Source organism: Cetorhinus maximus, chromosome 11 (genome assembly GCF_964194155.1).
Source record: "Cetorhinus maximus chromosome 11, sCetMax3.hap1.1, whole genome shotgun sequence".
NCBI classification, from domain to species: Eukaryota; Metazoa; Chordata; class Chondrichthyes; order Lamniformes; family Cetorhinidae; genus Cetorhinus; species Cetorhinus maximus.
In genome coordinates this window covers 96,618,785-96,632,368 of record NC_135889.1, presented here as the reverse complement: position 1 = coordinate 96,632,368, position 13,584 = coordinate 96,618,785, and the positions used below count along the sequence as shown (strand labels likewise).

Genomic DNA, 13,584 nt, shown 5'->3' with positions numbered 1-13,584 from the left:
AGCAAGGGGTGGGTGGGGAGAGGAAGGTCTAGGAGTGAGTGGGAGAGGAAGGTACACCGGTGGTGGGAGGGGTTGAGGTTGGGAGGGGAGCGGGTGAAGATGTTGGGGTGGGTGAGGTTGGGGGGAGTGAAGGTGTCGGGGTTTGAGGCTGGGGGATTGCGAAGGTGTCAGAGGGGATGAGGTTGGGGAGCTGGGCAAAGGTGTCGGGGGTGAGGTTAGGAGGGCGGGGGGAGGGTGTCAGGGGGTGAGGTTGGGAGGGTGGGGGGAAGGTGTCGGTGGGATGAGGTTGTGGGGGTGAAGGTGTTAGGGGGGTGAGATTGGGAAGGGGAATGAAGGTGTCATGGGGGTGAGATGTTTGGGGACGAAGGTATCTGGGGGGGTGGTGGAGGGAGTATTGGGGGAGCAGGGAGCGCAGGGGGAGAAGAGTATAAGGGAGAGGATGGTGCAAGTGGGGAGATAGGTTTAAATGGGAAGGAAGGCATAAGGGAGGGAGTTTGTAGAGGAGAAGGTGTCCGGAAGGAGTTTGGAGGGGAGGAAGGTGTCCGGAAGGGAAGAGGGTATTCAGAGAAGGGAAGGTGTCCAGGGGGTGGAAGGAATAAGGGTGGAGAAAGGTGTTGGGGGAGTGGAATGTCCAGGTGAACGTGAAAGGGAGGGTTCTGTGGAGTCAATGACTGCCTCCTGAGGAGCCAACTCAGGGTGGGAATGTTAGGAGGGAATGGTGAGTGCAAGAGGGGGCTAGTAGGGTGGGAGGGGGAGGCTGCATCAGTGTCAGCAGAAAGGGCAGCGAGGGTGGTTGGTGGGCACACAGAGGCAAACAAGGACCCTGGGGGTGGGAAGGAGGAGGTCGAAGGGATCAATGTGGATGGGGGTGGGATTTTCAGGAAGGCAGGGAACGTGCATGTTCACCTGGACATTCCTGAGGAGAAGGATTCAGACTGTAGGGTAATGGTGGGAAGGTCAGAGGTGATGCTGGATGGTGGACTGTAATAGGGGAAAGGACTTGGGTGGCTGGAGAGATGAAAGGATGGGGGAGCTTAACTCAAACTTTGACAACTACCATTTTGCAGAAATCACAAGCGGAGCCTTGTGTTGGACGGGCACAAGTACTACATGGGAGTGCGATCAGTGGATAAGTGGAGATGCAGATCCGGTCAGATGGACAACTGAAAGAGAACTCCAGCAGGCAGCATTGAAACTGCTCAGGACAGTGAGATGAGTGTGATGGATGAAGGCTTTGCGTGCAATGGGAGAATGCTTGCAAGAGGCTCCTAAAGACCCAGCCACACACATACACACACACTTCTTCCTCCAGATTCTGGGGAGGACTCGCAAAGCCTGTAAATGAAGCTGAAAGACAACATTACACGTTATTCAATGGAAGTAAATAAACTTTCAGGTTATAAAGTGACAAAATGTGTTCACCCATTGCAACCACTTGTGATCAGAATTTCTTAACTTTTCTAGGCCTTCCACTTCTTCTAGTTGCTGCCCTGATACCTGTAACAGGGATGGAGACGGTCTGTGCAATGGTTGGCCCTGTTGCCTCTGATGACTTTGCGTTTGTCCGCTGGAGAGCTGAGGCCTCAGGGACCCCAACTTGCTTTGGCTGTCCTCCTGTGGGCCAGCTGCTCCCTCTGTAGTGACAGAGGTTGGGTTTGAGGGGGTCACAGGCAAAGGGGACTCAAAGAGCATGGACAGCCTCTGAGATTCCTGAGTGGATGACCCAGGGATGTCCAGCTGCTGCTCCTCCTCCCTTCAGGTGTCTGAGGGCCCCAGCCTAAATCCTTGAGTGAGGGGAAGGAGCACCTGAAGGAATGCCGTTTCCCTCTCGTGTTACCATTGCAGGAACTCACCCCTGGCTACTACAATGGAGTGCAGGTCTGCATGCATCTCTGCATTCTGCTGGACCAGGGTCTCCATGGCATCCACCACCCTTCCCATGCAGACCTCCATGCAGGAACATGTGGTCACCACTTCATCAGAAAGCAGGCGGATGCACCCCTACAACTCATGTACCACTCTGCTGAGGGCTTTCAACAGCTCTACATGATATTCCCCCTTCTTCTGTTGACTCTCCACGATGAGTTGAAAGGCCGAATCCAGAGGCTCACCATCTAACTTGGGCCTGACAGATGCCTCTTTCCCAGCAGTCCTCCGAGTGCTGGGGAGCTTGGCAGAACCTGCCTCCTCTTGCTGGTCCATGCAGTGACCACCAGATTGTGAACCCGAGCCTGCTCTAGATCTGGGTCTCACCGAGGTGTGTGCCTTTGCGCAGGTGGAGAGGAGGTGTCCTCTTGGCTGGAGGTGAGGACCTGGATGGAGCTGAGGGACTGGCTGGCTGACGGCTCGACTGCTTGGCAGAGTTCCCTATGAACCAAAGCAGAGATAATTAGTGCATGGCAGCAGAGGGAGAGCACCCACAGTTGCGTTGAGAGAGGGATGATGTGGTGCAGGATCCTCGTATGGGTATTCACCTCCGACCTCACACAGTCCACGATCTCACCAGTCAGCAAGATGGCATGCTCCTCAAAGTAAGTGAGGGGCCTAATGTCAGCCACTCCACCCCTTGGTCTGGGACCTCTCCCTCCTATTGTGAGCCAGCTTCTCCTGCATGAAAACAGATGGGGACGCATGGCTGTGCAAATGATAAGGGTACATGGAATGTTTGTGTGGTGAGCTGAGCCATGGACGGTTTGAAGATGCAAGCTCCAGAGGATATGAGCCTGATGGAGATGTGAGGGTGTGTATGAGTTAGTGATGTTGTCCTTTGAGGTGTGAGATCCCTGTGGATGTGTGATGGGCTTGGGAGTGTATGTTGAGAGTGATGAGGTGTTTGACTTAACCTGGTGGAAAGGAAGAGAGCACTGCACTGGATGGCTGACCTCCTCTGTGCTCCGCTGGTTCTGACCACTGCTGCCACCACCTCCCAGGCCGGATTGCTGAAGTCTGGTGGACCTCCTGCGGCCAGAGGGCAGATAGAGCGGCGGGCTTCCACTACGTCTAGCAGGTGCCCCAGAGAGGTGTCACTAAATTTGGGGTCTGATGTCACCTTTGCTTTTGGGGCCATCTGTGGCCTGGAGTAAGCATGAAGTAGGTCGCACGCTGGTGCACTTTAAATATAGCACCTAGAGCAAGGAAGTGGAGGTCATGGCGTAGCGGGCAAATCTGAGCCCACCAGCCAGCGATCTGGCGTGTTTCCCATGAATGCATTATTAATGAGATAGGATGCACCAGGAAGCAAACGATATGTCACAAAAACCTGCCATTGCGGCCGGCAGGTAAAACAGCATTTTTCACGCCCACTACCGCACTTAGTGCAATTCCAAGACGATTCCACCCCCTGACTGTTCATTCTTCTCTGCGGAGAGGTACCTTGCTTCTCCTCGCCACCTTTTTTACTTTCTTGTTTCAAACATAGAACTTGGCAGATAGTTGGTTACATAGCAATTTTCAAAGAGTACTGAAATCTGAATTGGGAAGACTGAAATTAAATATTCGACTTCAACTACATTGTTCGATTTGTGCATGTCAGGTTTTCCCTGCTTGTCGCAATACAACTTCTTCACAGTTTGAAACTGTACCTTGATCTTTGCATGTTTTTTCCCTTATCAGCCAGAACTGATTACAGCATGTATTTATTGTTACAGTATCATCTACTTTAAAAAATGATTAATTTATACATTAAAAATAATAATTAGCATTTTCTTCATCATAACGGATGAGGCAAACTCAGTTCCTGCTTGAGAAAGTAATTGCGTGTTTCTAGTTTTTCTTTGCCTTTGTTTTCTTATGTCTTATTTTTCTTGATGCAGGTCTGATGGTATTTATTCAGCCTTATATGATGGCAGTGAACTGATAGAAGTCTTGCGTAATCATGAATACCTTTCACATCCTTTTGCTGTAACATTGTACGGAGGTAATGTTTATTGGACTGACTGGAAGACTAACACCCTTTTGAAAGCCAATAAATGGACTGGCCATAATGTCACTGTGGTACAGAGAACCAGTGCACGACCATATGACCTACAGATTTACCACCAAACCAGGCAGCCACAAGGTAGGTTAGCTGTTTAACTTCTGCTACTGTTTGCTTTGTGACTTAAAGCACAGGAAGAGAACAGCTTGTGAGATGAAGCAAACATGTAAGGATATAAATCAGTAACAATTATAATTACTCCTATAGCCATCTGATAAATTGTGCTGCAAAATAATATAGCTATATTTAATTCGCCTACAATGCACAAAATTATGTCTTAAGGAAATGTTAAATGTTCATTGCGATTCCCTAAGCATCACTTTTATATTAGGACATTGTCACATTGATACTGTTGTTATCTGTGGCAATTACTGGTATAACCCTGGCATAGCAGCACCTCAGAAGGCACTGCCAGAGCCTCCAAAGTGATTGCAAAATAGCACGTGTAGCCAAAAAAAAAAAGGAGGCTGCATGGCTCAGGTTTTGCTGTCTCCACCCAGAAAGGCATCCAAGTATTTTCCCTTGCCTTGTATCCAATCATCGAGGATGCTGTGACAGGAGATGGTCACAAACAGTGATTTGAAGCAGACACAAACATATGCTTGTTCAGTTTAAAATTAATGTAATTGTTGTTGAAATAACCATGCTGTATAAAAGAGAACTACTTCAAGAATCTAGCATAAAAGGTCTCATTGGAAATATTGAGCTTGCGATCCAGAAAAATCTGTTTAAATATCAGATGTTGATATCAAACCAAGTTATTAAAATGCTGTATCATTAATAACATTGCGCAGGACTCAGCTGGTCATAATTGTAGCCAAATAGGATAGGAACCAGTCATGATTTTTAAGCCAAATATATATTTTCCCCAGCTGTGCAACCTGCCTGTAACACCATTTATATAAAGATCAGGCTGAGAACTGTCACTAAAGATTTATTGTAAAAGTCATTAATAGCTGTTTCACTTTTGGTTTCTCTTGAGTTCAACACCGTGATTATGTCATAAAACAAGGAAAGTTCCCCTGATAAAGATAAAACTGCCCCCCTCCACCAATAGAAATAACATGCCGACTTTACAAATGACTCTGCAAGCTAGCATTTTACCAAAGCTAAAAAAATGATAAGTATTGTTTCCTCAACATGACGTTTTACCCCCTGACAGTGCTTCTCAGACTTTTTCCCACTGGGACCCCAATTTGGGGCTTTGAAGTTGCCGTGGCCCCTGAGTGGGAGCTGTGAGCGCAAGGGGGAACAGAGTTTTTAATTTTCATACATGTTTATAAACTTATCTTTTCAGTTGGTTTTCTGGAGCAGGAATCGGGCCTCAAGCATCGGCGATTTAGGCCATGCCCACCATTTCTTTTAAAAAGTGAGGATTTAAAGGGATCTCACAGCTATTATAACATTCTGTCAGGCTCTGCCGCAGAGCTCGTGACTGCAGTATCTCATGGGGTCATGACCCCCAGTTTGGGAAGCCCTGCCTTATGATACAGTACAATTATTGATGAAGTCAGTTATAAGTTAGTTTTATGCAGCATAAAAACTGTCAATGCACGTCTGTATAAATATCTCAGTTTGAAGCCTTGATGGTTATCCAGGCCTTTTGTCTTTCACTCTTTCAAGGCATTTGAGAAATTATGGCAATGAAGTTTGGCTCCTTAACGCTTGTTTTTTAGTGTTATGGGTGCCGTATTGCTTCAAAAGATAGCACGCGCATGTGCACTTCTGGTGTGTTGAAAACCATTTCGGTGAGGGCGTGTGCCCACCAAAAGTCATAAAGTCATAGAGTTTTACAGCACGAAAGAGGCCCTTCAGCCCATCGTGTCCACACTGGTCATCAAGCCCCTGCCAACTCTAATCCCATTTTCCAGCACTTGGCCCGTAGCCCTGGATGCTATGGTGTTTTAAGTGTTCATCTAAATATTTCTTAAATGTTGTGAGGATTCCTGCCTCTACCAACCTTTCAGGCAGTGAGTTCCAGATACCCCCCACCCTCTGGGTGAAAAAGTTTTTCCTCAAATCCCCTCTAAACCTCCTGCCCCTTACCTTAAATCTATGCCTCCTGGTTATTGACCCCTCCGCTAAGGGGAAAAGTTTCTTCCTGTCTACCTTATCTATGTCTCTCATAATTTTGTACGCCTCAGTCAGGTCCCCTCTCAGCTTTCTCTGCTCTAAGGAAAACAATTCCAGCCTATCTAGTCTCTCTTCATAGCTGAAATGCAACAGGTGAATCTCTGGTGAATCTCTTCTGCACCCTCTCCAGTGCAATCACATCCTTCCTATAGGGTGGCGACCAGAACTGCACACAGCACTCCAGACGTGACCTAACTAACGCTTTATACAGCTCCATCATAACTTCCCTGCCCTTGTATTCAATGCCTTGACTAATAAAGGCAAATATCCCATATGCCTTCTTAACCACCTTATCTACCTGTCCTGCTGCCTTCAAGGATCTATGGACATGCACACCAAGGTCCCTCTGATCCTCTGTACTTCCTAGGGTCCTATCATTCATCGTGTATTCCAGTACCTTGTTAGTCCTCCCAAAATGCATTACCTCACACTTTTCAGGATTAAATTCCATTTGCCACTGTTCTGCCCATCTGACCAGCCAGTCTATATGGCCCTGTACTCTAAGGCTTTCCTCCTCGCTATTTACCACATCACCAATTTCCGTGTTATCTGCAAACTTACTGATCAGACCTCCTACACTCATGTCTAGATCATTAATGTACACTACAAACAGCAAGGGACCCTGCACTGAACCCTGCAGTATGCCATTGGACACAGGCTTCCAGTCACAAAAACAACCTTCGACCATCACCCTCTGCTTCCTGCCACTAAGCCAATTTTGGATCCAATTTGCCAAATTGCCCTGGATCCCATGGGCTCTTACATTCTTGACCAGCCTCCCATGCGAGACCTTGTCAAAAGCCTTACTGAAGTCCATGTAGACTAAATCAACTGCATTACCCTCATCTACACACCTAGTTACCTCCTCAAAAAATTCAATCAAATTTATTAGACATGATCTGCCCCTGACAAAGGCATGCTGATTATTCTTGATTAATCCTTGCCTCTGGTGATTAATTCTGTCCCTCAGAATTTTTTCCAAAAGTTTTCCTACCACTGATGTTAGACTCACTTTAGATCCCTGGTTTATCCCTACCACCCTTCTTGAATAATGGCACCACATTCGCTGTCCTCTGGCACCTCTCCTGTGGCCAGAGAGGATTTGAAAATTAATGTCAGGGCCCCTGCAATCTCCTCCCTTGCCTCCCACACAGCCTGGGCTACATCTCAACTGGGCCTTGGGATTTATCCACTCTTAAGCCTGCTAAAACTGTTAATACCCCCTCCCTCTCAATGCTAATTTGTTCAAGTATATCACAGTCCCCCTCCTTGATTTCTATACCTGCATCGTCCTTCTCTATAGTGAATACAGATACAAAGTACTCATTTAAGACCTCACCTACATCTTCCAGCTCCTCTCACAGATTGCCACTTTGGTCCCTAATGAGCCCTACTCTTTCCCTGGTTATCCTCTTGCCCCTAATATACTTATAAAATGCTTTTGGGTTTTCAATTATTTTACTGCCAGTGTTTCTTCATTCCCTCTCTTTGCTCTCCTAATTTCTTTTTTAAGTAACCTCCTGCACTTTCTATACTCCTCTAGTGCTTCCACTGTTTTGAGACCTTGGTATCTGCCAAAAGCTTCCCTTTTTTCCCTTATCCAATAGCGCACATTCTTCAACATCCAGGGTTCTCTGGACTTGTTGGTCACCTTTATGGGAATGACTCCCACTGCTCTGATGTAGATTTTCCTACAGGTAGCTGCTCCCAGTCCACTCTGGCCAGACCCGGTCTTATCATATTATAATCGGCCTTCCTCCAATTAAGAACCTTTGTTTCTGGTCCATCTTTGTCCTTTTCCATAGCTACCTTAAATCTTACTGAGTTATGGTCACTATCACCGAAATGCTCCCCCACTGACACTTCTACCACTTGCCCGGCTTTGCCCCCTAAAACTAGGTCCAGCACCGCCCCCTCTCTTGTAGGACTTTCTGTTTGCTGGCTTAAAAAGCTCTCCTGGATACATTTTAAGAATTCCACCCCCTCTAAGCCTTTCACACTTTGTCTATCCCAGTTAACATTGGGGAAGTTGAAATCCCCTAATATTAGTACCCTATTATTTTTACACTTCTCTGAGATTTGCCGACATATTTGCCCTTCTATCTCTCCCTGATTGTTTGGGAGTCTATAGTACACTCCCAGAAATGTGATTGCCTCCTTTTTGTTTTTAAGTTCTACCCATATGGCCTAATTTGAGTATGCAAAGTATGCAAAATAAGCAGATCATGTAACGCTGATTTGACATCACACTGCCCTTTTGGAGTTCAGTGCCCTATCTCTAAAACATACACAGTTGAGCATGCATTCAGCAGCAGGAAGAACTTCACATGAGCACTATTTTAAAAGATTATCAACTGTTGACAGGTTAGTTGCTGATTGGTTCCCACAGGTAGTTGACGTGATTGTCAAAGTGTTTGGTGGTTTTTAAGTTCTTTATAGTTGCTAAAGCCTACAATGAGTGGTGTGACACATGCTGAAGAACTTTTTGTTCTGACCAGAAGAATTCTGCACAAATTGCTTGCTCCCAGATATGGTTGCAATAGATGCATTCCCTAACAGCAGGACAGGTAGAATGAACGTAGGCAACACAGAGCAAGACATGATGCTGGAGGAAAGAGGAGCAGGAGGGGAAGAAAGTCTCTAAGCTGGAGGCCATATTTGCCTAGGGTGTGCAGGGAGCAATATTTCTCCTCCAATTGCAGTGAGGATCAGTGCATCAGATGCCCGTGCTTCCCTATATATGGCCTTACCAAAATCTGTCACCAGCTGGAGCTACAACTGCAGTCTCAGAGCAGGAGGAGGATGGCATTGCTAGTGGCTGTGAAAGGTTACTGTGGCCATGAACATTTATGCATCAGGCTCCTTCCAGATGGGAGCATATATTAATTGCAGCATCATTTAGTTTGCCATTCACTGTTCCATAAGGAAGGTCAATGAGGCTCTGTATTCCAAAGGTAACTTCATTCCCTCTAGCCAAACAGAAGCAGATGGAGTGAGCACCCAGCTTCATGAGGATTGCAGGCTTTCCCATAGTGGAGGAAGTCATTGAATGCATACAAATCACTTTACATGTGCCTCACGTCAACTCTACGATGTGCAGTAAGCGAAAGGAATTCCATTCCCTCAGCATTGAGCCGGTATGCAACCATGTGCAGTGTGTCATTACTAGTATCCTGGCAGCAGCCTGTGTCATCTGGCATTTTAGCCACCACAAGACTACTGGATGATAAGGGCTATCCTTTGATGATGTGGCTGATGACTCCACTATGCAATTCACATACATGTGGGCAGAATGCACATAGCAAAAGACATGCTTTCACACAAAATGTGATAGAGCAAACCGATCAGGTGCTTGAACAATATTTCCACTGCCTGGACCACACTGGAGGTACCTGTTACTCAACAGAGTATTTGTCAAGATTTGTGGTGGAACAGTGTTTGCTGCACAATCGTGCCATCATGAGGGTAGTCTTTGCCACCAGCCAAGCAGTGAGCAGCTCAGGAGAAGGAGGAGGAAGAGGAATAGGAATGGAGAATAAAACCAGCATTGTCCTTTTCTGATCAGGTTGTCAGTGATCAACTTATCTGGCTAGATTACAAACAAATGCAACCCCAATCACCAACAATCTCACATTTTAGCTTCCCTCTGTTACTGACCATCAAATTAACAATTTGGCCACAAAGGAAAAGTAAAAAACAAGATATTCTGAACATCACAAACCAAATTCATAAATCAAAACATGCCATATTGTATTCTAAAGTCAATTAATCACCCTTGTACATTCCCTTAGTGCCTGTCTTCCCTATTCTACCATCTGTTTCAGTGTTCCTACTCTGTTCTACCCAGTGACTACAGAATGGTTGGTAGAAGGTTGCTGAATTTCAGTGGTGGGGACACTGCAAATGGTCTTTCAGGGTGACCTCAAGCAGCTCTGGCCCTGGAAGTCCTGGCTTCAGATTGTCCCATCTTGGCAAGGGTGACAGGTGCCTAGGCTGTTTTAAGCGAAGGAGTCAACAGTGGTGGTGGTGGTGGTGAGATAAAGTTGACTGTCATCAGTGCATACGGGGAATCTAATGTTGATGTTGCTCAGTGGCAGCATGTAGATAGGAAGGGGTCAATGATAGATCCTTGAGGAACTCCAGAGGTAAAGGTTCAGGAATGGAGAAGCCATTCCAATTGATTCTCTGACCACTCTTTGGTAGATAAGAATGTGGTTGACTCTTAAATGCTCTCTGAACAAGGGCAATTAGGAATGGGCAATAAATGCTGGCCTAGCTAGTGACACCCACATCCCTTGAATGAATAAAAAAAAGAATAGAGCCTGGCATGGGAAGTTTATCAACTGGATGACAGAGCAGGATGATGTAATCAACTGTATCGAAGGCTGCAGTTAGGTTGCGAAGGATGAGGTGGGATAATTTATGACAGTATAGTCATATAGGATGTCATTTGTGGCTTTGATGACTTTGTGAATCAGTCTACATAAGTTAAAATAGCATGGTTTGATTAAGAAGTATTCATTTTTGGATGATAATTATTCTCAGCGTCCCTCACCATGTGTTTTTTGTGCTTGAATTATACAAAACATTGACGCATCCAAAGAATTCAGACTTTTAGCCTAAACTGGGGACTTAAGCAGATTCCTCAGTGCATATGTAATTTAATCAGGGGCCTCTGAGAATTGGCATGTTAATGATACCCAAGCAGAAATGTAAAGATATGACATGTTGCACATTATGCTAATATATAAGTTCTCACTCACTGAGCAGACCTCTCATAGCTGCTAGTGCCTTGACAATCTGTCCTTTAAGAACATAGTTGCAGGAGTAGACCATATGGCCTCTTGTGCCTGCTCTGCTATTCAAAATTATCATGGCTGGATTGCCTCAACTGCACTTTTCAACCCTTTTCCAATATTCAATTTCCTGAGAAATCAAAAATCTACCAATATACTCAGCAATGAAACATCTGTAATCCTCTGGGATAGAGAATTCCAAGGATTCACAGCCCTCTGCATGAAGAAACTTCTCCTCTTTTCAGTGCTAAATGATTGATCCCTTACCTTGAGACTGTATCCCAATGTTCTTGATTCCCAGCCTGGGAAAAAAAAAATTCTATGTCGACCCTATCAAGCCCCTCCAGAGTCTGGTATGCTCCAATGTGATCACCTCTCACTCTTCTAAGCTCCAGAGAACATAGGCCCAATTTATTCAGCCTCTCATCATAGGACAACCAGCTTTTTTTACCCCAGGAACCAGTCTTGTGAACTTTCGCTGTACCGTCTCCAATGCAAGTATATCTTTTCTTAGATATGGAGACCAAAACTGCACACAGCTCTCCAGCTTTGGTCTCACCAAAGCCCTATGGAATTGTAGCAAGACTTTGGCCGGGACCTTACCGGCATGCCATGAGTCTTGACGTTGAGTCCAAATGTGGGTCTCAAGTCCATGCAGGTGATTGCATCAGCAGTTTTACTGGTGGTGGCCAATCAACAGGCCACTACCAGAACTGCAACCCAATTAACGAAGGCAGCCTGACCCTCCCAGTTCCCAGCCCAATGAGAGGGCTGTTAACTCTACAGCCTTGGCAACATTAACGATGGAGGTGGCCGTTCCATATTGAAGCACCCTTAAAAAACAGTTAGGACAAATATTGAGGCAGGCAGGCCACAACAATCAGAGGGATGAGCCACCCATGGCTGCAGGAGTGGCCATTCCCATGAGGGGACCTTCCTTGGATCATGGAGTCTCCAGAAAGGACTCCTGCGGGAAGCCTCTGAGAGGCTGCCTGAATGCAGTTGGTGGACTCCCCAGGGGTGGCCGATCTGACACCTGGCAAAATGCCGGCAGCATGGTACAATTGTCATCCATAAGTCAATCAATTGGCTTGATTGGCCACCCACCTCAAGTGACTGGGTGACCGAGCCACTGCTGTTCCTACCACTGGGAATATCTCCTGGCAAGAAAGCTGCAGCTGTATTCCTGCTCCTGAAAACACTGCTAGAAGTTTTCCACATCCCCAACTCCCAGTCAGAAAGTCAGTTATCCAATCATTAAAATTTAGATGACAGTGAGCCAGAGAATTCAAAGGATTTCCTTGCCACCTGCCTCAAGCACTTCCCAGCTCAGCTTCCTGCAGTAAAAGGATGGCAGTACATGTTGGTGGTGAGTGGTAATCAGATCCCACAATGAGTCTATTAATGGTCCTTTTAGAAGGAGAAGGCCTTTCCCCTTCTCCTCCAGTTCTCACCCATACTTGTCGCTGAGGGGTCCAGAGTTCATTAATGGTTTCCTTTTAATTTATACAAAATCTTGCAGCACCTCAGCTCCCTTTAACTGTTTCCTATGTTTTCACTGCAAAAAAAAAACCTTCTTTAAACAAAGCTAGAGAACAGCCAGAGGTGAATGGCTACACGGCTTTATTACATAGGCAATGGAGTGGATCCAACATCGCTGAACTGCTCACTAAATAAATCTGTTCTGGAAATCTTTGCAGTGTACATTGAACTAAATGAATGTTGATGGAGGAGCTCATTGCTGATTGTTGCTGGATTGCATGGAACTTATTACATTGCTGATTGGTAACTTTTGAACTGGTTGAACTGCTCAGGAAAGTATTGTGAATTAGGTCTAATGTAAATATCTTTGTAAAAGCATTTCATTTAGCGAAGCCAGCCACTTTATAAAGCTGTAATATACTGGCAGGAATTATATTTTGTGGGGCTGCCACTGGAGACCATGGCTACAAAATTGAGCGCACTGCTGTATGTTTTTTGGGGGCTTTGAGTGCTGATTTGGCTCCAAAATGGCATCTGTGGCAGGTGTGAGCCATGCTGATTGCCACTTCAGTGAGGTCATTAATGTACATGCATAGGAAACAGCCACTGTAAATATGTAGAGTATTCAGTAGCAGGTAGGGCCTCCTCCACCAGTGGTATTTAAAATAATCTTCTCGCAGGTCAGTTGATTTCTATTGGCTCCTGTTGTGATTGTGGAATTGTTTGGTAATTGCTTGACTTGCTTAATGATGTGGCACGTGCTCAAGGACTTTGTTCTGACTTCAAGGATTCCGCACAAACTACATGCTTCCAGACATGGGTGTAGTATGGATTCCCCTTGCATGATGGGGAGAATGAGCCAGGGTGACACAGTGCAGGACAAGCCGCTGGAGGAGGGAGGAGAGGAGAAGGGCTCTCAAGAGGAGGCCATATCCAACCAGGGTGTTTGTAGAGCAATTTTTCTACCTTAACCTCAGCAAGGAAAAGTGCATTGGGGATGTCTGCTCTTCACTCAGGATGTCCTCACTGAAATCCACCACTTGCTGAAGCCACAACTGCATTCTCAGACCAGGGCAAAGACAACATTGTCAGTGGCTGTGAAGGTGACTATGGCTGTGAACTTTTATGCATCTTGCTCCTTCCAAGAAGGAGCTATCTTTCAGTTTGTGATCCACTGTTGCTTAAGAGAGATCACTA

The 13,584-nt window shown here is 45.9% G+C and overlaps 1 protein-coding gene across 1 annotated transcript in view; it reads left to right on the top strand.

The window, feature by feature from the left end:
* LOC144686788 (low-density lipoprotein receptor-related protein 1-like) overlaps positions 1–13,584 on the top strand; it is a 1,926,687-nt gene that overhangs the window by 1,181,124 nt on the left and 731,979 nt on the right. Inside the window, exon 27 of the mRNA XM_078552493.1 lies at positions 3,813–4,057. Coding sequence (XP_078408619.1) covers positions 3,813–4,057 — 245 coding nt within the window. The remainder of the gene's footprint in view (positions 1–3,812; positions 4,058–13,584) is intronic.